At 40.8% G+C, this 26,774-nt stretch overlaps 1 protein-coding gene across 9 annotated transcripts in view; it reads right to left on the bottom strand.

Moving 5' to 3' along the window:
- MCPH1 (microcephalin 1) overlaps positions 1-26,774 on the bottom strand; it is a 225,446-nt gene that overhangs the window by 180,852 nt on the left and 17,820 nt on the right. For 6 of the 9 annotated variants that reach the window (XM_075923600.1, XM_075923599.1, XM_075923602.1 and 3 more), the window contains exons 5-10: positions 26,450-26,564; positions 24,005-24,145; positions 20,214-20,306; positions 17,708-18,730; positions 17,426-17,590; positions 12,322-12,434 (exon numbers count right to left, since the gene is read on the bottom strand). In XM_075923600.1, coding sequence (XP_075779715.1) covers positions 12,322-12,434; positions 17,426-17,590; positions 17,708-18,730; positions 20,214-20,306; positions 24,005-24,145; positions 26,450-26,564 — 1,650 coding nt within the window. Of the gene's footprint in view, positions 1-4,728; positions 5,789-12,321; positions 12,435-17,425; positions 18,731-20,213; positions 20,307-24,004; positions 24,146-26,449; positions 26,565-26,774 lie in introns of those variants that run through there. The other 3 variants (XR_012902550.1, XM_075923598.1, XM_075923604.1) reach the window with 2 other exon arrangements.

Here is a 26,774-nt window from a genome sequence, read left to right as displayed (position 1 = left end):
TGGTTAAAAGACAGGAAACAAAGGGTAAGAATAAATGGTAAGTTTTCCAAATGGAGAGAGGTAACTAGTGGGGTCCCCCAAAGATGTGTCCTGGGACCCATCCTATTCAACTTATATATAAATGATCTAGAGAAAGGAATAAACAGTGAGATGGAAAAGTTTGCAGATGATACCAAACTGTTCAAAGTAGTTCAGACCAAAGCAGACTGTGAAGAACTTCAGAAAGATCTCACCAAACTAAGTGATTGGGCAACAAAATGGCAAATGAAATGTAATGTGGATAAATGTAAAGTAATGCACATTAGAAAAAATAACCCCAACTATACAATATGATGGGGGCTAATCTAGTTAGAACGAATTGAGAGAGATCTTGGAGTTATAGTGGATAGTTCTCTGAAAACATCCACTCAGTATGCAGTGGCAGTAAAAAAAAAAGAAAAAAAAGAAGAATGTTAGGAGTCATTAAAAAAGGGATAGAGAAGACAGAAAATATCTTATTGCCTGTATATAAAAACATGGTACGCCCACATCTTGAATTCTGTGTACCAATGTGGTAATTTAAACTCAAAAATGATATATTGGCATTGGAAAAGGTTCAGAAAAGGGCAACAAAAATGATTAGGGGTTTGGAATGGGTCCCATATGAAGAGAGATTAAAAAGACTTGGACTTTTCATCTTAGAAAAGAGGATGAATAAGGGGGGATATGAGAAAGGTCTATAAAATCATGACTGGTATGGAAAAAGTGAATAAGGAAAAGTTACTTACTTATTCCAACAATAAAAGAATTAGAGGTCACCAAATAAAAATAGGCAGCAGATTTAAAACAAAACAAAAGGAAGCTTTTCTTCACTTAGTGTCCAGTCAACCTGTGGAACTCCTTACCAGAGGATGCAGTGAAGGCTAGAACTTTAACAGGGTTCAAAAAAGAGCTAGATAGATTCATGGAAGTTAGGTCCATCAATGGCTACTAGCCAGGATGGGTAGGAATGGTATCCCTAGCCTCTGTTTCTCTGGAGGTGGGTGACAGGGAAGGAATCATGTTAGGATTACCTGTTGTGATCCCTCCCTCTGGGGCATCTGGTATTGGCCTCTTTCAGCATACAGGATACTGGGCTACATGGACCTTCCGTCTGACCCAGGATGGCCATTCTTATCTGCTAAATGTATTAAACTATATTTGTAAATATACAAGAGTTCCCATAGTGTGAGGCCAGGTCTACATTAAAGAAGGTTGAATTAAGACACACAACTCCAGCTACATTAATTACATAGCTGGAGTCAATGTACCCTGATTTGAGTTTCCCCACCATCCCTGCAGTGGGTGGCTGATGGGAGCAAATGCTCATGTCAGCTTCCCTTACTCCTTGCATGAGCAGGAGTACTGGCTGCCAATGAGGGCATCCTCTGAGTTTGACATAAAAATATTGCATGGTTGTTACTAAAATATATTTATAAGTTGGGGAACCTGCCTGATATTAGCTCCCTAAAAGCAACAGCAATGAAAGTAAGCAAATTTATCTAACATGAAATATATTCAGCCTAACCTCCAATAGCTCTTTAGAGATAGTTTTGAAAGCAAACAATGTATAGAAAATTTGCTAGTAATATGTCACTCACCGTGGCTGCGTCTAGACTGGCAAGTTTTTCCGCAAAAGCAACTGCTTTTGCACAAAAACTTGCCAGCTGTCTACACTGGCCACTTGATTTTGCACAAAAGCAGTGATGTCCTCTGTCCGAAATCAGTGCTTCTTGCACAAATGCTTTGACGTTCACGTTCGGGCAAAAGCCCTTTTCCATAAATGTTTTTTGCGCAAGAGAGCCAGTATAGACAGCTAAAAACTGTTTTGCGCAAAAAAGCCCCGATGGCGAAAATGGCGATCAGGGCTTTCTTGCACAAACCCGCATCTAGATTGGCACGGACGCTTTTGCGCAAAAAGTGCTTTTGCGGAAAAGTGTCTGTGCCAATCTTGATGCTCTTTTCCGCAAATGCTTTTAATGGAAAATCATGCCAGGCTAGACGTAGCCCTAGGGAAATAAACATCTATTTTGATCATCATTAAGCAGTCAGACTGTCACATGAGGAGCAAGATCTGAAGTGGAGAGGGTTTTTTTTTCCAGCCATGAAGACTGAAAATCTGGTACTGGGTAACAGAACTGTACAGAAGTTACCCAAATGAAACAACCACACACACACACACCACAATCTCAATGTGTACACTAATAGAATGTTATTTTCAAAATTTACAATAAACTATGGAAACAGAATTAGCTTCAGTAAGGACACTACTAATCATTCTCTCAGTCTAGGATGCAGTTAAAAGGATAGACAGTTGGCTCCACTCCGCACTTTATGCCTTCAGAAGAATGGGCACAAGTGTAATGAGATTGTTGGGGCAGGCCATCATCTGACCTTTGAACCGGGGGCTAATGAACACCAAGAGTGGAATACAATAACTCCAGAACTATTTTTAAAAAGCAATATGCTCTCATAACAAGGTACAGAGGACTCTTGCTTAAGAGTTAAATTGTGGTTAATTTACTAGTCGAGTAGTAAACCCCGCTAGGGTTCTTATACATTTCAAAGAAGGAATGCAGAACATCACATGCAGCCCGGGTTCAGCAGGAAGTCCTGCTGACACTGGGCTGCATGCAGGCGTGGCAGCTTTAAAATGTACAAGAGTCCCCAGAGGAGGCTCTTGTGCATTTCAAAGCGGAAGTGCACTCATGAAGCCCGGGATCAGTGGGGGACAACTAGAGGCTCCTCAGGTCAGGTGGGGGTTCCCGGGACAGCTAGAGGCTCCTCAGCTGACTGCGGGCTTCAGGCAGCACTCCCCCTTTGAAACGCCCAGGCGGGGTTCAAAGGGGCAGCGCCACATCAGCTGTGTCTTTGAAGTATCCCCTCTTCCCCTCCCCCATTTGCTACCTCTATTTGATAGAGGCAGTGGGGGGGGGGGGAGGGGAAATCGACTAGTCGACTGACTATCCGATAAGCAGGGCTCGACAAATCAGTGAATCTACTGGTGGGTAGATTTTGTCGCGGTTTGTCAAGCCCTGCCAATAAGCATTTGCTTACCGGATAGTTGACTAGTCTTTAACATCCCTAATAAGAACCAGTTTTCTCCATAGCATAAGAAAAAAAATCCCTTTCCTCTCAAAACTGCAATATTAAAAACTGTACCTTCACTGAAATCCAAGAACTGCAGAAGGGCATGCCAATATGAATTGTTTAAAAACAAAACTTGAGGAATTTCATCTAGTCCATGCTATCTTCTCTATAAAAATATGGTTTTAATTATCTTTTGCCATCCTTAACCATTTCCTAATATGTACTTTGTTAAAAACAGTTCATTCTACTGAAAAAAGAGTAGAAAAAAATCTTGTTTTGATTAGTGAAACTTATTCCACTTAAATGTATACTGATGCAGTACCAAAATCAGACACACATTTTTAAAAAAACTAATTGATTTAGATAGCCAGAAATTATCTGCAGCAATAAGTACACACAGTACACATAGTGCAGTCTAGTTTTACTCTCCAACCTGATTGAAGTGCAAACTGCAAACACTGTTAAGCTGAGGAAAAAATTTGTGATTAACTTTACCTTTTATAAGAATAAACATGTTGACCCACGTCCCATTTAACAACTTTATTGGGTTGTAACACAATAGTTGTAGTAACAACTAGTTACTATCTAAAGCCATATGGTGAAAATATTTTTCTTAATCAGGCAAGGTTTCCAAATCTCATAAGACTGGATGGGAGAAAAGCAGAGGTTGCCTCTGGCACAACCTCTTTAGGACAGAAAATTCTTTCAAGGTCACAAGAGAAAATCATTAACCCTCCCCCCAATATTTTTAATCTCTTCCCCTTCTTACCTACCTAAAAGCACTCTCATACTCTTACCCCAGAATAAAATCATTTCAACCAGCTGCCATACAAGTTCAAGTGTTCCTTGGAATTAGACCTATCTTCCCCAAGCTGCCTTCACTTGCAAGCATAAAGTAGCAGTTATTCACTACAACTGGAGGTTCTTAAAGCAGGTAGAGGAATGCACGTAGGGACTATGGCTTTAAGTTCGCTGACCCTTCTGGCCAAAGTGATGGTCACTAAAACCATCACCTTTAGACTTGTGGGGCATGGGATGTCACCATGTCAAGAGAATAACATTATGGTCCCATTGAGGTGAAGGTTTAAGCACTGGTGAAAAGTTACTGATCAAACTTCTCATAAATTATATTGTAAAAGGTCATGTAAATATAGAAAACAATTCCACCAGATGGAAGAAGGCACGACAGGCAGTCCCCGGGTTACGTACAAGATAGGGACTATAGGTTTGTTCTTAAGTTGAATTTGTATGTAAGTCGGAACTGGCTCCAGATTCAGCCGCTGCTGAAAATGATCAGCAGCTGACTACAGGAAGCCCTAGGCAGAGTTGTTCTGCCCCCGGCTTCCTGGAATCAGCCACTGATCAGTTTCAACAGCGGCTGAATCTGGACTCCTGGGACAGAACAGCTGAGGCACTGCCGGGTAGGTCCCCGCAGGACCAACCCGGCAGCACCCCAGCTGCTCTACACCAGGCGTCCCGCAACAAAAGCCTGGTCTGCTGGGGGGGAGGGGGGGGACACTAGCTGCGCCTCTCCCCCCCCCCCAGCAGACCAGGGAGACCCGAGCAAAGCCACGGAGGCACAGAGGTCCTGCCGCCTCTGCGGCTTTGCTCCCGTCTCCCTGCTGTGCTGGGGGGGGACTCCCCCCCAGCACAGCAGGGAGACCCGGAGCAGCTTTTCTCGCCCCGGAGGACGCGGTGACAGGACCACTGCGCTCTGGGCGGTCCCGCCGCCCGCGAGCTCCGGGGCGAGAAAAGCCCCGTTCATAAGTGCGGATCCGACATAAGTCGGATCCGCGTAAGTTGGGGACTGCCTGTAGTAGCTCTAATAGAAAGCCCTTAAGTCTTCAGGGATAGGAGATGCCACAAGCCTCCTGCTAGAGCTAGACCATTTATACCCTTCCTCTCTAATTGCTATCCTATGATCCTTATCTGATTCTTTTAACTATCCAATATTTAGGTGCTTATAGATTACCAGTTTTGCCTATTTGGTTTTCCCTTTGATATTTTCATATCCTCTGCTCCTTGTTTCCCACTCCTTTCCATTTTTTTCCTTCCCCTTTCCCTTCTCCCCTATTTATTTTGGGTATGCACATCCTAAACTCAAAACTCCAGTCATCTGAAGAAGTGGGCTGTGCCCAAGAAAGCTCATGATACCATCTACATGTTTTATTAGTCTATAAAGTGCTACCAGACCATTTGTTGTTTTTTAAGTTTATCCTGTACAGATTTACTCGGCTATCCTCTGAAGCTATTTGTAGAATGTCAGTGGAGTCATGCCCTGATTGAAAAGCATCTCCTTTTAGCTAGATAACAGGTTCTACTAGACATCTTTCTACTTTGGGTAAGAATCTTCTGAACTGGAGGGGTCAAACATTATCATTCCAGTTAAGATATCCATCCAAACATCAGGCTGTCAGATGTAGAGCACACAGATTAGGATGGTTGATTTTCCCTGCATCTTGGGTTAGCAGGTCCAGGACTGGGCACATCCTAACTGGTGGATGGGCTGAGATCCTTAGATGTTCTGTGAAATAGAATGGCCTGACTCATTAGGGGGCTAGGAGAATGCTGTCGGCTCTGTCGTAACATATCTTCATTGCCCTTGCTTCCACAAGTTGTGGGGAATAGGAGGAAAGGCATATCTGAGGCTGTTTGTCCAGGAGAGCATCACCGTGTGAGTCTGAAACAAGATGGGTAGAGCTTTCTATTAGTTTGCAGTGCACAGAGATCCTATAGAAGAGTATTCTGAAGTCTGCAAGTTTGGAATACTTATTCTAGTTGTATTTCAGTAATAAAGCTTAGTTAGGTACACAAAATTGCAGGCCTGGGGAGGCTTTCCTTCCCAGGAGGTCTAAGAAATTGAAGCCTTTTATCTGGCAGGGTGTGATAACATGACCGCGCTTTTTCTGAAAGCAAGTGCACTGCCAGCGAATTAGGGCAATATGGGAAAATAAAATTCAGCTCCTTTAACAGGAATAAAGTATCAAACCTCTACTTTTATAGATCTGGAGGTCATTGGGAACTTTTTTTTTTTAAACTACTTCTGGTACTGGCAGATGTCATTCATTGGACAAGGCGAATGAGTGAAATCATCCAGGGACAATGAAGAAACACCAGGCAGAACCTGTGACATCAGTTGTAACTCCACCTCCTTGTACAAGGACAGAACTAGCTGGCATGAAGAAGAGCAATAAGATTCCTGAGAAGAGTCCGGATGCCTGCCATAAGGATCCGAAAGACCTCAACAAGGCCAAAAAAGAGGGATCAACATAGGTTGCAGGGGAACTCAAGGAATTCTCCTCCAGTGGTCCCCGAGGGAGTCATACCCAGAAGAATGGCAAGAATAACTCAATTGCCTTTTGGAGCGCAAGTGTCTCCATGGAGAGACAGTACAGCTATCTCCTCAGACTCATCCAAATCCCAGAAATGTTCCATCTGGCAATATTGATACCAGAGACACCTGTCAGAAGGCTAGAGATGAAACTGTCCCTGGGACACATGGATCCTCTTCTGGAGCAAGGACATGCCTCAAGAAAGTATGTCTGATAAGTGGAAACTGTGGTTTAGGAAGGAATATATCTTCCAGTGTTACTTACATCTCCCTATGCCCTTGTGTCCAAGAGGTACTCCTGGGAGAATTCTATAACAATGTGCAGGCACAGAATTAATGTTTCCCCATCATATCCTGCTCCCACAGAATAATTGATTCTGATGGAGAGGTGAAAGGAAGTTGAGAAAGATCATGCTGCATTTACACATTTTGCTTACCAGGGTCTCAAGTGGCACCAGAAGAAAGAGCAGCTGGCTCATAGGCCAGAGCACACGACCATGAAGAAAAAGGAGGAAGAGGATGCTTTCTGCACAGGACAGAGAAAGCAGGACACAGCTTCTGCACAGCAAGTCATCACAGACTGGGCTTTTGAAGGGCCAGTGGAAGAAAGACTTGGGCAGGGGCACTGGAGCTAGTGGGGTGACAACACTGAGCTTTAAACAGAATGGGAATGGAGGTGCAGGGCCATATGGAAACAGGAGGAAGCTAGAGTTGAAGGCCACTTGGAGACGCGCAGATATGCCTGATGGAATGGGAAATGGAGTTGTAGGGACAAGGAAGATGTGCCTGATGAATGGGAGAGGCTAGGGGTCAGGCAGGATCTGAATATGGGAGGCTCCCCAATTCCCTAACAATCCCTATCATATGCCCCCCAATAAAACATACTTCACACACCCACACCCAATAGCCTTTCAGGTTCACTCCCAGGCTCCATCCCAGCAATTGCTTCCTTCCCCCTCAGCTTCTCTGTTACCTCTGATTCCCCAAAATCTTTGCACTGCTTCTGAAGGGTGCAGAAAATACATTTCTGCATTGCAGTTAAAATGAATTACTCAAAGTTCTATATTAATATGCCTAGTAAATAATCTGTTTGTCCAAAAAGTTTCCTGAATCTTTTGTCTGTATAGATACAGATACACTTGCCGACAGGTATTTTTAAATAAATTACCAAAATAACTGAAAGTCGCTATTATATTACTGACAAATAAAATATGCAAAATTTTAAAATATTGTGCCAAGAATTTTAAAAATTTGGCAAAGAATTCTCCCAGGAGCATAGGGGTTGTAACAGTCAAGTTTGAAAGACCTGGAACATCTGTGGCAATCAGACACTCTTCAGATAACTGAAGTGGTAACAATGACGATTCTAAACTAGTACCATAAATTGAATGGACCAACACCAATCCTCTTGCAACCATACTGAGCTGACTGGTGGAACTTTTTCTTTTTTAAACGCACTTTGGCCTCCAAACAGGGGGTTTTCATCAGAGCCAGTTCCTTAGGTTCTTTGTGACATCTCACCCAACCTAAAGCAGATTGGGAAGAAAGCACATTTCTTCTGGGCAGTCCTTAAAGAGGATCGGTCCTTGTGCCCACAAGAAAGCCTACTAATCGCATTTTAGGGGAGCCTTAAAAGAGTCTTGGGACTTAGAGGTTGAAAGTTCCACTTCAAGACACATGTTGGGGGGTGAGGGGGGAGAAGAGGTAGACGGGACCACTAGTCAGCTGAGGTCAACATACAGGGAGGTCTCCATAGCCCAGATCAGAGAAGGGCCCTCATAGCCTTCTCTAGCTGGTGCTTTCATAGGTGAGCCTCCCAGGGTTCTAAAATTCTGGCTCGGAAGGGGTAACAGATACTGCACTTGGCAGTGATCTGCATCTCACCAAGACAATACAGATACCACTGATGTTCAACGTTGATGGAGAAGGAGCAATAGTTGCAGACACAATTCTTGAATCCCAATTAAGATAGTGACACACTTTTCACTTCTGGAGTAAACATTACAATTAATTACCATTCAAAAAACTTCTCATGGAAGTCCTGATTCTAAACAAAGTTTTGAAGGAAAATTAACTATCGTTTATACGGTTTCCCAGACTGTTTTTTAAAACAGGTTAAATAATTACTTGAGCAAATCACATTTCAAAATTATAATCTAATAGAGGGTTATCGATGGGTAAACATTTCCCAGTAAGCATCACCCTTAACAGGTGATGCTCATTGGATAATAATTCAGTATCTAGGGAGCAGCCTGCTGCAGCTGGAGGGCTACTCCAGCCTCACCAGGTCCCCGAGCAGGGTCAGAAGTAGCCGGGCTAGAATGGCCCCTGCCCACAGCTTGGTGGAGGGGAGAGGTGAGGGGGAGATGGGAAGACTCCAGCCCAGCAAGGTTGGAGTATCCCATCTAATTAGTTAGCCGGTTAATCTTAACGTTTAAACTGGTTAACTAATTAAATGGGATTTTATATTGCCACTCCGTAAAAGGATATATCACAGCCTTATACAGCTGAAATTTTAGAGAACCACTGTTGGGTTCCATTACACTGGAAGTAGTAGCAATTCATGAACTTTTCATAGAATCACAGAATACTAGAACTGGAAGGGCCCTTGAGAGATCATCAAGCCCTCACAGCTGGACCAAACACCATCTAGATCATCCCTGATAGATGTCTGTCTAACCTGTTCTTAAATACAGGCAGTCCCCAGGTTACGTACAAGATAGGGACTGTAGGTTTGTTCTTAAGTTGAATTTGTATGTAAGTCGGAACTGGCGTCCAGATTCAGCCATTGCTGAAACTGACCAGCGGCTGACTACAGGAAGCCCGAGGCAGAGCAACTCTGCCTCGGGCTTCCTGTAGTCAGCCGCTGGTCAGTTTCAGCAGCGGCTGACTTGGGGACGCCTGGGGCAGAGCAGCTGGGGTGCTGCCGGGTTGGTCCAGTAGCGCCAAGGAGCGGCGCTGCAGGACCAACCCGGCAGCGCCCCACCTGCTCTACCCCAGGCGTCCTCTGCGAGAAAAGCCTGGTCTGCTGGGGGGGTGGGGGGGGCGCACTAGCTGCATTCCCCCCCCCCAGTAGACCAGGGAGACGCGGGTGGTGGGATCGCCGAGATGCACCGCGATCCCGCCCGCATCTTCCACGTCTTTGCTCTGCGTCTCCGTGGTCTGCTGGGGGTGGGGGCTGCCCCCAGCAGACCAGGGAGACGCGGAGCAAAGCCGCGGAGGACGCGGGCAGCGGGACAGCCCAGACGCGCCGCAGCTGTCCCGCTGCCGGCGTCCTCCGAGGCTTGCTCCCTGTCTCCCTGGTCTGCTGGGGGGAGGGAGGGCTCACCCCCCCAGCAGACCAGGGAGACGCGGAGCAGCTTTTCTCGCCCTGTTCGTAACTGCTGATTCGACGTAAGTTGGATCCGCGTAACTCGGGGACTGCCTGTAACTCCATTCCACAACCTCTACAGGCAATTTATTCCAGTGTTTAACCACTCTGCCAGTTAGGAAGTTTTTCCTAATGTCCAACCTAAACCTCCCATGCTGCAGTATAAACCCATTGCTTCTTGTCCTATCATCAGAGGCCAAAGAAAAAAATTCTCCCCCCTCCTTCCTGTGACACCCTTTTAGATACCTGAAAACTGCTATCATGTCCCCTCTCACTCTTCTCTTTTGAAAGTGCTTTGTGAATTTGTATTGCAATGAGATTGGATTCTGCCATACAGCTTGTATATTGTATAATGTAACATGCTTAAAACTAAACAAGCAAAAAGAATTAAGATAAACTAGGGACCCAAAATAGGTAAGAGCAATGAGAGAAAATTGGAACTATTGTATACACTTATTACCATAAGTCATTTACACAGGCTAAAGATGAATAAAATTAGAGACAACAAATCTGATATAGAATCTCAAACACTGAGATTCAAAATTGATATTTTATGAAGGGTGCAACATAGTGTCATGTTACTATGGTAAACCATGAGGTGGTTCTGACCAAATTCTTAAAAATAGTGTTCTAGAAGGGTTCAAATATATCAGTAATTGTGATTTTAGCATATCTGTTTTCTTTCCTTAAGGAGAATCTGTCAGTGAACCGTTAAAATAATCAAGTAACAAAGACAGGACATAAAGTCATAATTTCAACCCAAGTAACCATTAGCATATCTAGTCCACCATCCTGCTCTCAAGAGCGTCATTTAATTTGGAAGCTAATAACTGCATCTACTTAATACTTGGCTGTGTCTAGACTGGCAAGTTTTTGGAATAAGAGATCCTCCGGAAAAGGGCTTTATTCCGGAGGATCGGGCCAGTCTAGACGCTTTTTTTCCGGCTTTTCCCCAAGCCGGAAAAAAAGCGGCGGACATGTTTATTTAAATCCGCGGGGGATATTTAAATCCCCCGCGGATTTCCCTATTCCCACTTTCAAAATTAGCATGCCCCTTCCGAAAAAGGGGCCAGTGTAGACGTAGCCCCATTGTTATGCATTGTATCTGGCTGATTTTGTCTGCTCAGAAAACTTCAGCCATCTTTATCTTCATTTTGCTATTTACTATATATTGTGTACATTTACTTTTACCAATATATTTGTTGTTAATCAATTTTACATTTACCAAGAAAAAGATTTTTAAAAAGTTAAAACTATATTAAATGAGTACAGGCAGTCCCCGGGTTACGTACAAGATAGGGACTGTAGATTTGTTCTTAAGTTGAATTTGTATGTAAGTCGGAACGGGCGTCCAGATTCAGCCGCTGTTGAAACTGACCAGCGGCTGACTACAGGAAGCCCAAGGCAGAGCTGCTCTGTCCTGGGCTTCCTGGAATCAGCCGCTGATCAGTTTCAACAACGGCTGAATCTGGACGCCTGGGACAGAGCAGCTGGGGTGCTGCCGGGTTGGTCCAGTAGCGCCGAGGAGCGGCGCTGCGGGACCAACCCGGCAGCACCCCAGCTGCTCTGTCCCAGGCGTCAGAGAGAAAAGCCTAGTCTGCTGTGGGGGGGGGGGGGGGCGCACTAGTTGCGAGCCTCCCCCCAGCAGACCAGGGAGACGCGGAGTGGCTTTTCTCGCCGTGAAGGATGCAGGCGGCGGGTCCTGCCGCCCGCGTCCTCCACGGCGAGAAAAGCCCCGTTCGTATGTAGGGATCTGCCATAAGTTGGATCCACCTAACTCGGGGGCTGCCTGTAGTTAAGTACTGATGCTTCATATTCAAAGTTTTATATTCAAGTACTGCGTAAACCATAAACTGTTTAGTACTATACAAAATATACAAGTGAACCCCCACTTTGCTTAAACATATACTTTTTCAGAATACAACTATTAAAGATACTACAATTAGTTTTGACAAAGAGAAGCCTAATACAAGTCATATTATAGATACGCTGACAATCATATGGTGTAGCTCAGTGTTTCTCAACCAGTGGTACGAGTACCCTTAGGGGTACTCAAGAGAAGTCTGGGGGGGTACATCAACACAACTGAAATTTGGAGAAAACTGAATTTTTGTTTTAAGTTTTATAGAACGTTATTGTTTTTGTACTTTTTACAACCAAAAATTTCATCACCCGCTCAGCTATGATTAAGTCATTTAAACACGTATTGCAATGGTAGAAAAAAATTGTGTGTTTGAAAACTGTAGGTATTGGGGGTAATTATAATTTTTTTTAAATGGGTTACCTTATTAAAAAAAGGTTGAGAAATACTGGTGTAGCTCACACGTAGTCAAGTATCTCTAGAATACTGTTTAGGCATTCTTGTCCTATATTCACCCAAAGAGTATACAAAAAGTTAGACGATTCAATCGATTATTTGCACTGTATACAGAGGAAATTTTTATCCTTTAAGGTGTTAAAATTATATATTACATATAAAAATGTTCTTGATGTTGTATCTATACAGACTGACCTTTTTGACTCTCCCAGTTTTCTTTGATTCCCGACTGGGTTTATTCTTGTTTTTATTAAAAACTTCACCAGAGGCATCTATAGTCTCACATACTGAAATTTCATTTTCAATACCTAGAAACCAAGCGCATTAGAAGTTTAGAACCTGGTGGGGAAAGCAAGGAACAATCTGGTTAAAAAAAAATTCTAAAATTTTTCAATTTTTTTTATCCAAGTACAGTACCACCAAGACAGACTAAATTGTTTTCAAAGTATAATTTGCATATGGTTTAGCTTCAACTTTTAGTCTTACACAGATGGCCCTGCAGCTACCAGAAGTAAGCATTGAATATCATTGCCTACGTTGTATCTGTTCTGTGACTTAGTAACTTTCAGTCTCTAGGGCTGTCAAAACCACTTTACTATATATTGTGTACACTTTGAGAAGTTACACCTTGATCCATCTTTTGGCATATGTAGGATTAATTACTCAAGATTTAACTAGCTCATTCTTCCTCATTTAATTGACTGGTGCCTAGACTAGGACATTGCCCAATTTATCATTTCAAATGAAAGCATCCAGTCTCGTTAAAAAAAGTTTAATGCTAGGATATTCTAAATTCAACTCTCCACAAATAAGCTCATTTTCTATTTATTTTAGAGGATAAAATACATTATTACAATTGCAATTAAAACTTGACCAAGCAAAGTTAAAACTATAAGTAAATTTAAAATATATTAACAGAATTTGAAAGATTTACATGTTATCATCAACTACCCAAGAACTCCCAGGCATTTTACAAACTGACTTTTTAAAAAGGACAAAAATACGGCAAATAATTTAAGGAAAAAAAAAGTGTTCTACCATTTTTTTAAATTTATACACCTTACATATAACTTAGGTGATAAAATCAAAATGAATGTAACCCTCTTTGATTTAGAGTGTTACATTCTGGTTCTCGTGCAACAGAAAAAAGCTGAGGAGCTTCAATTCCAACACTGCATAGTAATATTTACATAATGAAAAATCTCATAAAAATGGCCCTACTATGCAGACCAAAAGGTCCATTTAGCCCAATATGTGGTCTTGCAATAATGGCGAATGGCAGGTGCCCTAGAGTGAATGAACAGGTAATAATCAAGCGATCAGTCCCGTCACCAATTTCCAGATTCTAACAAAGAGGCTAAGGAAAGCAACCCCTCCCATCATGGCTAACAGCCATTGATGGATCTACCGTCCATGAATTTATCTAGTTCTTTTCTGGACCCTGCTATTGTCTTGGCCTTCATCAAACTTCCTTTGGAAGAGTTCTACAGGTTGACTGTGATGTGTGAAGAGATACTTCCTTTTGTTTGTTTTAAACCTGTTACATATTCATTTCATTTAGTGATCCCCAGTTCTTGTGTTATGAGATGGAGTAAATAACACATATTTACTTTCTTCACACTAGTCATGCTTTTATAGACCTCTATCATATCTCCTTTCCTAGCTGAACAGTCCCAATCTTATTAATCTCTCCTCATATGGAAACTGTCCCATATCCTTAATGATTTTTGTTGCCCTTTTCTGAAACTTTTCCAATTCCAGTGTATCTTTTTTGAGATGGGGAAAGCATATCTACATGCAGCATTCAAGATGTTGTCATACCATGAACTTCATAGAGGCTACATGATATTTTCCATCCTTTTCTTAGTGATTACCAACATTCGGTTGGCTTTGACTGCCACTGTACATTGAATGTATGTTTTCAGAGACTCATCCACAAGGATTCCAAGATCTCTTTCTTCATTGATGTATTACTTTGTTCTACATTGTTGTGTGTAATTGGGATTGTGAGACGCTATCTCACTAAGTCATGAAGAAATATACCTTGATATTACATTTCAGATAAAATTATTTTACATGCAATAAACTAAGACTGGGATTTAATAGAAAGTGCCCTTTTTATATGCCAATGATATAGCTTTAACATTTTGATTTATTATAAATTATGTGAATTACATTTGTGCCTATATGCTCCAATCACAGACCAGGAGATGTTTTATAGCTGTCTACAAAGTATCTATTAAGTAGAGGATTAAAAACATTACGGCACATAATAGAGGTGGCCAAACTGCGGCTCATGAGCCACATGCAGGGGTTTTTTCGCAGTTAAAAGTCTATGGAATCCCCCATGGCCTCTCCATCCATTCTACACTTCTCAGAATGGCAGGTGCAGAGGAAAGCTTGAAACCTCTACCTTATAGCAGGCTTCTGCCCAGTGGCAAAGGGGATATCAGGGCTTCAGCAAGAGAAGGGCTGAAGCCTAGTTCGATCAAGTGCTTCCCAATCTGGCTCTTGCATTTCTAAAGATTGTCATATGCAGTTAATAGGATCAGTAAATTTGTTCACCCCTAACATGCATGTAACTGTTTGACAAGTTGTATCTACTCCACACTGGCTCAACGGAGATTGGCCATACACTGTGGAGTGAAGAGGCAATGCCTCCTTGTCCTTGTTGTGCATGCTCTAGCTGGAGGTAGGATATACAAGAGAGTAGCCCCACTCAGTCTTAAAACCTATTAATATCTCATTCTTTGTCTGACTTATGTATTTCTGGGCTACACAGTTAAGTAGCTATAGGAATTAAATAGGTCTGGGCAAACAGAACACCGACTTACTTAATCACCATCCCTATAAAAAAAAAGTCACAGCCAGACTGATGGAAACTGTATTACCATAAAATGTATGGTTCAAGTGTGATCTAAAAAGAAGTTTAACACAATGTTAACTAGTAAACCCATTAGGCTTTCCTTGTTTCACTGTATATTCATTTTCACTGAAATCTGTGTATATTGCTTTATTTCCAATGACTCTTATTCACAGATCTGAAAACCACTAATTCTCTCCCTTGTGTTCAGCACAAATCTAAGACCTTGACATAAATGAGGCTGATCACACTGTAAGGTGTTAAATGTAAGGGTTTATTTTTTTAATCTCCTCCTCCTAAACAATTAGAAAAGAGGACTCTTATTTTAGTAAGATGTTTTATTTGAGTCCTTTGTGACTACTAATGAATTTCTAATGTCCTTGCATTTGGGCTTTTCCTGCATATTATGTACGTCTAGTAGGAGAGTGAAACCACGCACTGTTACCTGTGTTCACACACAGGTCAGGAAGATACATGGACAATGGTGAGAATTATAAAAGTGACCTGCTTAGAATTTGTGCACAATTTGCAAAGATAGAGCAGAGGGCCTGAATCGTCAGATACCAGGTTTCACTTGTAAATGCATGGGCAATGCATACATCAAAGGTCATAGAGTATTTGCACATGACAATATTGTCAACTGCTCTCACAGGCCTTAATGATGGAAAGTAACATGCACAGACAGAACTGAAAATCCACTGAAAATAAGTATTCTTCAATGGGAATTTTACCAATAAAAAAAAGTTTCAGCCTAAAGGTCAAAGATATATTTTATCAGAGGTTTTTTTTCCAACATTTTAAAAGTCAGCAAATCCTCTCTGCTGGCTCTGATATTTGCATGTATCCATTTCAAACAATTATCTGGAACAAAAATAAAAGTTACAAACCATTTTTTACTATTTCAACAAACAGCAATATGTAAGCTCTCCTGTCTTAGAAGAATAATTGATAATCAATCCAAAATAAAAATGAAGACTATTTACAAAACATCAATATTTAATAACCACATTGATTCAGTCAATTAAAATTAGTCACTGTGGAGAATTGTAAGTGGGACTTTTGTTTTGCAGAATATTTAAACAAATTCACATTTTTCTGTTTTTCATTACTGCTTCTTCCCTTTCAAATGATTTTAAAACTAGGGCTCCTTTAAACTCAGTCTCTAACAAACCTTCAAAAGGCTGAACCTGTAACACCAGAAGCATCATCATCAGAAAACCGGTGACAACGGTAAATGCCAAATATTAGATCAAGCAGAACTGGAGTAATTCAAGTTTTTAAACAAAAAATAAAAGTTTTTCAAATAGCAGATAGAAAAATGTAAAGGGGTTCAGTAAACTGGAGTTCGTATTTTCAAGTCTGCCAAAATATGGAAGCTTTTCTTTTGAGGAAATGTCCCTGAAGAGATGCTCATTTTTGAATCTGGAGTTAGAATTCAACTAGTGTCAAAGCAATTTATGTAGTCAAGTTTAAAACACAAACCAAAGAAACACCTTTGAGGTCTTTATGCTTGTCTTGTAAAAATAACAAAAAAGGAAAGATGTTGATTTTATGACCATTTTCTAAGCTTGGATACATGGCACAAACATGCACATCTCCATAATCATTTTTTAAGCTACACAATAGTGGTATACTCCATATATTGAAACACTAGTACTTTATTAATTAAACCAAAAAAGTAACCCAAGGATTTGAGATTTAGCATTATATAGAAGTTTTCCCATATTCAAAAGTAAAAAAATATCAAATTTTAAAAAGAGTACTACAGACAATTTACAGGGAAATTCCTAAGGGTGTGTCTAGACTACAGAGTTTTGTCGACAAAAGTGGACTTTTGTCGACAAAACTATACCTGCGTCTACACTACCGCTGAGTTCTGTCGACATAACGTCGACAGAACTCAGCAGTTTTGTCGACGCTGGTAAACCTCATTTTACGAGGCATAACACCTTCTGTCGACAGAGTTCTGTCGACAGAAGGTGTTATTGCATGTAGGGTTGTGTCTAGACTACAGGGTATAGTTATAATTGCTTGTCATTCTGGTATTAGAATATACAAATATGACATATCTTAGGGTACGTCTAGACTACAGGGTTTTGTCGACAAAGCAAGCTGAATGTAGTCTAGACGCTCTTTGTCGACAGAAGCTTTGTCGACAGTATCTGTCGACAAAACTTCTGTCAACAAAACCCTGTAGTCTAGAAACCCTGTATCTACCCTAAGATATGTCATATTTGTATATTCTAATACCAGAATGACAAGCAATTAAAACTATACCCATTCCAAATATTACAAATTAAGAAATTATATATGTACATGGACAATTTGTAAAATCACAATACAATTAACCATGACAATATTGTTTCTTGGGGTACACAAGAAAAATGACAGGGTTTACACAAGGTGCCAAATATCAGGGTAAAGAAGTTCACATACTTGGATTGCAATTTTTAAGCAGGATTTCCTTTTTTTCCCCTGTTGACTTTTCTATATCTGTAGAGTCTAGAGAAGTAAGTGGGTGTTCTTGTGGCTCCACTGCACCCTTTTTGTCACTTGAATCTGATGCCATCAAAGCAGCGTTTTTTTCTGGTAATCTAGTTTCTGAAATACATAGTTCTCTCTCAATATGGTAGTCTATTTTAGAATTTAGTTGCACACACATTTTTAATGCATCATAATTCTGCATCTTTGAATTTGTATTTATATGGAGCAACTTACCAATAGTTTGAGGGCAGCTATTCACGCTGGTTCTGCAGGATATATTCTGAAGACTCTGCTGAAATTGATTCAGAGTGCTAGAACCCAGGGCTTCTGCTGACTCAGCGTTAACTCCACCTGACATGCAGTTTAAAGTCACAGTCACCGTACTTTCTGAACCTTCAGTCATCCTGCAGTCATCCTCTGTTGATGTACCAATTGTCTTACCAGTTCTTCTTTTTTTGAAAAGAGCAACACACTGTTTATCTGACCCTTCAAACAATCTCTCTCGTTTGTGGCTTAGAAAGCCTCTTTTGCAACTTATTTCAGGAGTACTTGGCAATTTCTGCTGAACTTGCAAAGGAAAGTCTTTTATTTGCTTTTTACTTTTATTCAAATTAGAAGGAGAAAAGAAATCTTCATATGAAGCTTCCTCTATTTCTGATGATTTGTTACGTGTGGTCATTGCTAGAAGAAATTCATTTTCAGACCCTACCTTACATAATGCTGAGGTGGTTAATTTTATGCTCTTTCTCTCAGTCTTCCCTTGTATTTTGTATCTGACACTACAATCCTCTCTGTCAACAGGAATATTTATGTCAACTGCATGCATATTAATAGAATCTGCACTGCTCATTAATGAATCAGACTGATTGCTCATGGTAACTGCAGAAGCTTTCAACTGGACCATTTTGGGGTACAGAGTGATGGGACTAAAGTTTTTTTCTTGGACACAAGAACTTTTGTTTGAAACCAATTCACAAGTCAGATGATTTTCACCAGTCTGATTTAGGTTAGGAGACTCCTTAGATTTTCTCTTTTTACTTTCCAGAGAACGTTGCATACTTAGTTTGTTTAAATGTTTTCTATTAGTTGATTTTGGAGTTAAGTCCCCTTGGTCACTACTGGAAAACAGAGGATGCTCTAATACAGCTGTAGATACATAAATATCATTTCGAGTTGGTTTTGGTTTCTGATTTTTGTATTTACAGTTTCCCCAAAGATCACCAAAACTCGAGTTTAAAGAATCACTGATGTGCTCTTCTGCAAGACATTAAGAAAAGCATTATAAACATTAAGAAAAATGGAATAGTACAAAGTTAAAATTAGTGAAGTATGTGGAAAGTTGCTCAAAGAACTGTCCAAGGATTTAGCCACAAAACTAAACATTAACACATGCATGGCTTAGCTTTACATTAAAATACCGAACCCCCTCCCTCCCAGCATTTCTGTATTTTCCTCTTACAATATTCACGTTCTAAAGTGTTTTTTGTGATGGAAAAAATGTGATAATTTTAAAGAACATTTTCAGAACTCTAGCAATGAGTAGCTCAGATACAACAGACTAGAAGAATGGTTGATTATTCTAGAACAGTTCTGAGGAATCATAGGCCCCTGTAACAAGAATTAAATGTTCTGAAAGAATGATTTATTGCAAGAATCCTAGTAAGTTTTAGAGGTATTGCACACGTTTATTAGATGTCTTGTTATTGTCCTACTTGGGAAAAAGTGAAAAGGTTTAATTGTAAGATAAATTGCTGTATTTTTTCTGAATGCATTTTAAGGTCAAATATGATATGGCCATTAATGTAATTTTAACTGAATTGGAAGAGATGAAAGCTGAAACTTCGACATGTGAGATGCCTGAAACAATGGCTAAAAGTGAAATTTATATTTATGCTTAACTGACATTAAAGACACATAGTACATAAAATAGAGGACTTCAGTTCACATCCAAAATTAACTTGAGTTAAAACGGCATTTGAAGCCTCCAACAGTGTGGAAATGATTTGCATATCACTTTAACCACTATCAGGCTAAAACATCTATATACCATAGCTCATTCTATTAAAGCATTTACATTTTGAATATATTCTAAAGCAGATACATAACTGCAATAATTCCATCAGTAACTAAATTGAAATCAGAGTTCTGACTTCAGTGAGACCACCTCTGTCTTAGATACCACTTTTCATATGCATCTCTGAGTGCTTCACAGCTCTTAATGTGATACAAGTATAAATATCCCTGTGAGGTTTGGGAAAATAGTCTTATATTTGAATACAAGTGGTGAAAGTAAACAAAAAGTTCACCCTCTATTTTGAAAAGCATGTAAAATGCAAGAACTGAAATGAAAGAGCATGAGAAACTACATAAAGTAAATACCCATACTTATTCTTGTTGCTCAGTGTCTTGGTTCATTATTTGTTCTCTTTTCTTTTAGTAATGCTACATAAACTCTTATGTTAATTCAAACAGTCTGATTCTGTTAGCAAAATGAGCATTAAATATGAAAGGAGCACTCAAAACAAAGTAATTGAAGAGGAGCTAAATTAATCCCATGAATCGGTCTTCACTCGGAGGATGCAAAGGAGATTCTCACAGCTGAAACATTCTTTTTAGGTAACAAATCTGAGGAACTGTTCCAGATTTATAATACAGTATAGTCTAAAAAGTCTGTTTTTACTTAGCACATTTATAAATTTTAAAAAATACATTTCACAGAACTTAAAGCTACATTATTTACCTGGCAGCAAAGCACTCGCTGAAGTGGCAGTAAGACCTTCTCCATATGTAGGCTGTGTTGAATTAAATGTAGATATCTGAGACATTTGTGAAGCTAAAATATAATTTATTAATAAATTACACGATTTTTTTCTACAAAAGTTTCAAATTTAAAATGTTCATCTATGCTAAGAGACAAACCCAAGACCACATTAATATCCCTGCTGTGAAACAAAACACACACATTCAAAGTTATAAGCAAACAAGTCTGATATATTTGCAACCAATACCACTTTCTGATTTACTGAACTTCCACAAGTCAAGAAAGCTAAAACGCTTCAACCTGGCTCTCTTGATCCCTCTAAGTAACTTTTAAAGATTCTACCTTTTAGGCATCCACGTATGGGTTTAGAAGCCTAATTTTAGGTTTCTATTTCTGAAAAGTTCAGCCTGCATGTATAAAGAAATTCACAAGTGCTCTATTAAAATATTGAAATCTAAATAGCTTTTTCTTGCTAATAGAAAAAGAACTACATGCCTACCTAGTAAGGAGTATTGCATAAAGAGATCTAAGGGTCATAGTGAACCACAAGCTAAATATGAGTCAACAGTGTAACACTTGCACACACACAAAAAACCAGCAGTGAACATCATTCTGGACAGGGGTGGGCAAAAGGGGCTCTGTTGGCTGAATCCGGCCTGCCTAGTGGGTTGATCTGTCCTGTGGAAGCCCTACCACTTCCCCGCCCCTAGGCCAATTGGGCCCTGGGGGCCAGGGAAGTGCACAAAGTTTCTTCTGCTCTGCAAGGAGCACACGGCACTTCAAAGTGCCACGTACTCCTCGCAGAGCGGGAGGAGGCTTTGCATGCTCCACCGCCCCCAGGCCAATCAGAGCTTAGGGGTGGGGGGAGCACATGAAGCTTCCTCCTCTCTGCAAGGAGTGCATAGCACTTTGAAGTACTGCGTGCTCCTCGCAGGACGGGGGTAGGGCAGAAGAAACTTTGAACGCTCCTCCCACCCCGAGGCCCTAATTGGTCTGGAGGTAGGGGAGCGTGTGAAGCCTCTTTCCACCCAGCCAGGGGCATGGGTACTTAGTGGGAAGAGGGAGGCAAAGGGGATCCCTTGCCCCCAGACCAATCATGGTCTGTGGGTGGGGAATCATGGAAGCATCTTGGCCCTGCCCCTTCCAGAGCAGCCTGGGGCCACTTCAAAAAGTATTGCCTGCCGCTGTTCCGGTACATATTAGCAGGAGTGTCAGAAGTAATTCTTCTGCTCGACTTTGCACTTATAAGGCCTCAACGGGAGCCTTGTGTCCAGTTCTGGGTGCCACATTTAAGGTAAGATGTGGATAAACTGGAGGAAGTGCAGAGAAACAAATATAATTACAAATACAGTATTTATTCTTCAATTCATTGTATATTTTAGGATTGTATTACAGATAGCACAAATGTACACAGTTACAATCAATTTAAACCTGTTTCTTAAATAATTGATTTAAATTTTTTTTTAAAGTCTCATCACTGGGTGCTTTGTATAGTAGATTACTTATGACTACTACCTATCACAAGCTCCCCTTTTAAAGTAACGTGGCATTAAATGTATGAATAGAAGTTCAAAAGAAAAAGCTGGTTTTGCTTGAATTTTCAAAAAGGTTCAATTTTGTGTACCTTAAGTTTAAAAAAAATCTATTTTTTAACATTAAATGGGGTTCAAACTAATTTATTCACATTGAAATATTTCAAAGTGGTATGTTTCTCGCATGAAAAAAGTATTTTTAAATTGAGAAACAAATGAACATTTGAGTCAAGTGATGTGATGAAAGAAGATTTCAGTTTTACAGAAATTGTTACTTGCATAATTCTATGCATAATCAGCAGAAGCATTGCAGTTTAGGTTATCTGACAATGAATGACTGCAATTGCAGTATGAAGTGTCAGATAGAAAAAAAGGTTTTCCACCCCAATTTAAATACTACCATGAGCCATTGACCCACAGGGGGAAAAAAAAAATCAATTGAAGGCCACACACAACTAAACGGCTACTTAACTTAGGAGGTTTTTTGAGAGAGAAATATAAAACATTCAAGTCACCTGCCTGTGGAATATGGAGGCTCAGGGCTTCCCCTCACAGTGAGGTGAGCAGAGAAGGTAGAGCCCAGAATCTTGGCACCCTCCCCAAAGCAGTGTGAGCCGGCACTCGAGGCTCCAGCCTAGGGATGTACAGAACTAGTCGAGTAGTCGACTATCCAGCTCTTACTACATTTAAAAAGCAGAGGCGCAGTATCTGGGACTGGGCACGAACCGGACTGATGAATGGTAAGCGTCCTGGACTGGGCAGCTCTTACTACACTTAAAAGATAGAGCAGCAGCAGGGTTAGCTCCTGAGGCCAGGAGCTAACCATGCTGTAGCTCTGCAGTTTCTCCCCTTATCGAACTAATTGAGTAGTTGAAATCCATCCACTACTTGATAAACTGATTAAACGCCCCAGCCCCAGAGGGGGCCACTGAAACTTGTCATGAGCTGAACGAAATTAAGCAACAGGCCAGATTCAGCCTGCAAGCCTTAAGTTCCCCACTCAATATAAATAGACATTAGGGAATATTAAAACAACAGCACTACTGAGTGGGAAGAATCTTGGAGAATATATAGTACTTTGGTCTAGCTGGTTGTGCATGGGATATTTTCTGAAACTGGACTCTTAGTCGATGTCTACATTTAAACCATTACATGGCAGCAGCACTTCTGCTTCACCACTGTAACACTTAAGTGTAGACACTCACTACAGTGATAGAAGAGGTCCCAACCCCTTCCCAAAGCTCCAAGAGGTGATAGCTAAATCAACAAAAAAATTCTTCTCTTGACCTATCACAGTCTACATTGGGAGTTAAGGTAACCACGTAGCTGAGTTGTCCTTTTTAGATTATGAGCATTGTACTACTACTGTTCACCACACTTAAATTCACGCTGCTATCCAGAGTTAACTATGCTCATGCAATTTTAATCTCTGGCAAAAAAAAGGGGGAGGTTCAGGGAATTCCAGAGAGCAATGACCCTGATAATTATGGGCTCCATGGGTTATTCATATCAGATTTCACTGGGTAAGGAGTAAAAACAATGGAGGTTTATTTGTGGAGAGGAAGAAGAGAGGCGTACATCATCTGATCTTCAATTCTATTTTATAATCGTCTTGAAATACTCAGAGTTCTTTAAAAATGTAAGATATTCTAGAAACTATGAACAGGGATGATTTAATCTACCACTGAACTACTAATTCTGGGTTGAAATGGAGCACAAACCAATATTCAACATCCTAAAACGATAAGAAGTGTTACCAATTTTAAGTTTAGGAAGAAGGTAATTAATCTGATATTTCACCAGCACCCATACTTTGGCAAGAGGTGTCAAATACTCTTTAAGCAATCAAAACTCTGATCTTACATATTCTCTAAAAACAACACTCAGAAGGAAGAGCCCTCATTCTACTGGATCACAGGCACCTACTGGTTCCTTGAAAATCCCTTTTCCAAGAAATGAATTAACCCTGCTTGATTTTTTTTTTTTTTTAAATCAGTGAAAAGGTGAATGACCAAGCGCATGGTCCGGGTGTTGGACTAAGAATCTTCTATTTGGTTTAAATCATGAATTTTCAATTTAAGTCAGAGTAAGCAGATGTTTCACAGCAACATGATTTCTCAAATCAAAAGAAAATTAGACAGTCCTGGAACATGCGCAGAGCTTGCATCAGGACAGTTCATTGAGAAAGATGTCAACCATTTATGCTTTTTCGTGAAGTCATAAAGCTGAACTGCTTACCAGTAGGGGAAAGATTTTCCCTTTTCTCCTTCATTTCCTTTATTCTCTTTTCCATTGCACTGCACTGATCTTTTATCTTATCTGTAGGACTATATGCAAGTGAACCATCATCCTCAAATAATAAAACAGGTATATCGGTTTCTAAAAAAGCAATCGTAATTTGCAGTTAATATGAGGGTTTCCATATTTGAACATAACATTAATTTTTAAAGTACAAAGTTACATTTATAAACGAAAAAAACAAATGGTCCCATAGCACCTTAGGTATGTCTACACTACAGAGTTATTTCAAAATATCTTATTTAGAAATAGTTAATTTGAAATAACGTGTCTACACACAAAATACACATCCACACTGAGTGGACACAATCGCATTTAAGGCTGACCGGAGCCAGGTCCAGCAGGGCATAAGGTCAGGAGTTACTTTGTGTGGCTGCTGCCTGAGGCTTGTGCTTAAAGGGACCCCCCCCCCCTCCCAATAGCTGGTTCTCAGCTTTCCCTGCTTGCTTGCCTACCTCGATGAGGTACAGCAAAGCATTTTGTCTCTGCATGCTCTGGTTGCCCTCACTCAGGACACCACAGCACTCGGCAACATGGAGCCAAAGCTGCCCCATGGCACTCTGGTGCTTCTCGTGGACGCATTGCTGTGAGCCTGGTTGCACTTTCTGCAGGCTGCCATCCAGGAGGTCCATTAGGGGCTGTCAGTATCCAGGAGGCCCTGCCGAAGAGCATCTACCCTGAGGAGCACTAAAAGCCTCCCTGGTCTGCCTCACTGGTGGCTTGTGCCTCATTCCTCCCTCACATTGTTCCACTTACCCCTCCCTAACCCACTTTCCTGATGTCAAATAAAATACATGTATTTTCATGAACACAAACGCTCTTTATTTAATGAAACTGGGGTGAGACTGGGGAAAGGAGGCAGGAGGGAGGAGGAGAGAGGGTAGGGGGAAACCTGGGAGGAGGGAGCTGGAAGGGGGAAGCAAGCAAGCGAAAGAAGGGAGAGGGGAAGCTCAAGATTGGGGAGGTTCTCACCGGACCAACTTGATTGTCATGCCAACCTGCTTCTGGGTTCGCATGTGGCCTTTGGTGTCCAGGCTGGCAGCTATCCTGCCATAGATGGCCGTGTTCATCCGTCTAGTGCGGAGATCATGGGCATTGGAGGCATCCCCCTCAAACCCGAATAAGGTCCATGATCTCCACCCTGAACCAGGAAGGCGCTCATCTTCTCCAGGCCCTGGCAGGTTCCTGGGAGCTGGCAGACTGCTCCTGGGGAGCAGTGAAGGGCTGGCTGCCAGTGGCTTGCTGTCTAATGTTTTGGGGCCACTGGGTCAGGACAGTGACTGCTGGCCCTGGGCTGGTAGGCTTGGAGCTGGCACAGACACTGTGGCCAGAGTCAACCCCTTTTAGGGCTCCAGGGAGGGAGAGGAGTGTTCTTGTTAAGGCTGGAGTGACCACCAGGGCACCCTGGGAAGGCTGGAGGCCCCCTATTTCGATACAAGTGTCTACACAGCACTTATTTCGAAATAGGTATTTTGAATCTGGCATTATTCCTCGTGAAATGAGGTTTACCAAATTCGAAATAAGCACTCCGCTATTTCAAAAATAATTTCAAAATAGCAGTTATGCTGTGTAGATGCTAGGAAAGTTATTTCGAAATAACTTTGCTGTGTAGACATACCCTTAGAGACTAACAAAAAACGTAGATAGTATCATGAGCTTTCACCCTACCACTGCTTCAGATGAATAGACCAAGGGGTTCAGAGATACAAATAAACAGTAGAAAAAGAGGGGAGATGGTGTTTTTTTCCATTTCCCTCTCTTTGTCAATTAAAGTGTCTGTTAAAAGAGGCTAATAGACTGGGCTGTAAGTATCACGGGCACTTTAATTGACAAGTTCCGCCCCCCCCCCCCCCGCCTTCCCTCTGTATCTCCCCTCTTTTTCTGCTATTTGTGTATACCTCTGGACCCTTTGCCCCATTCATCTGAAGAAGTGGGTTGTGCCCATGAAGGCATATGATACCATCTACATTTTTTGTTAGTTTCCAAGATGCTGCAGGAACATTAGTTGTTTAATGTTTTTCAGTTACAGACTAACATGGCTATGCCTCTGAGAATTCATAGACTAAGTTACTTAAAAACTATATTTCTACAATGCTGTCAGTACCACAAGTTTAATAAAGCTGAATTCTAAATAACTCCTTAAAAATCAAGCCCACTACTACTTCAATTACTGAAAAGTTATTCTTTAATATCAAAACACAATTCTATAGTAGCTTTTCTCAATGAGCAATCATATTGTAATAACTACTTTAATTTCAATTATAAAGTGATAAAAGAAAAAAATTCGATTTTATGCGATTTCTTAAAACCTAAAACAAAGATATCTTGGCATTTCTTTTTGTTTTTAATTTTTTACAATCGAACCAAAACTAATACTAAACTCACCGGTTGCTGTTTTTTGTATATCTAGTTCTTTAGCCATCAGGTCAATTTTTTTTTGTAGTCTTTTATCATTTTCCGGAGTTTTTTCAACGAAGTCTTTGGGCTGCATGCATTTGTGCTACAAGATTAACCACAGCATAAAACTCTAAGAATGCTTTTATTCAGCATTTCTCTGTTCTACCATTTAATACATTACGTAATATACGATCTTTCTATATCATTTATGACTTCAGGTAAATCCGATTTAGCCAGCATGGATAGACCATAAAAATGTAGGGGAATGTGTCAGTGGAAGCTTCAGTATGTATTAATGAAAAAATGATTTCAG

Source organism: Pelodiscus sinensis, chromosome 3 (assembly GCF_049634645.1).
Source record: "Pelodiscus sinensis isolate JC-2024 chromosome 3, ASM4963464v1, whole genome shotgun sequence".
Taxonomy (NCBI): domain Eukaryota; kingdom Metazoa; phylum Chordata; order Testudines; family Trionychidae; genus Pelodiscus; species Pelodiscus sinensis.
This window is presented reverse-complemented; position numbering and strand designations above follow the sequence as displayed.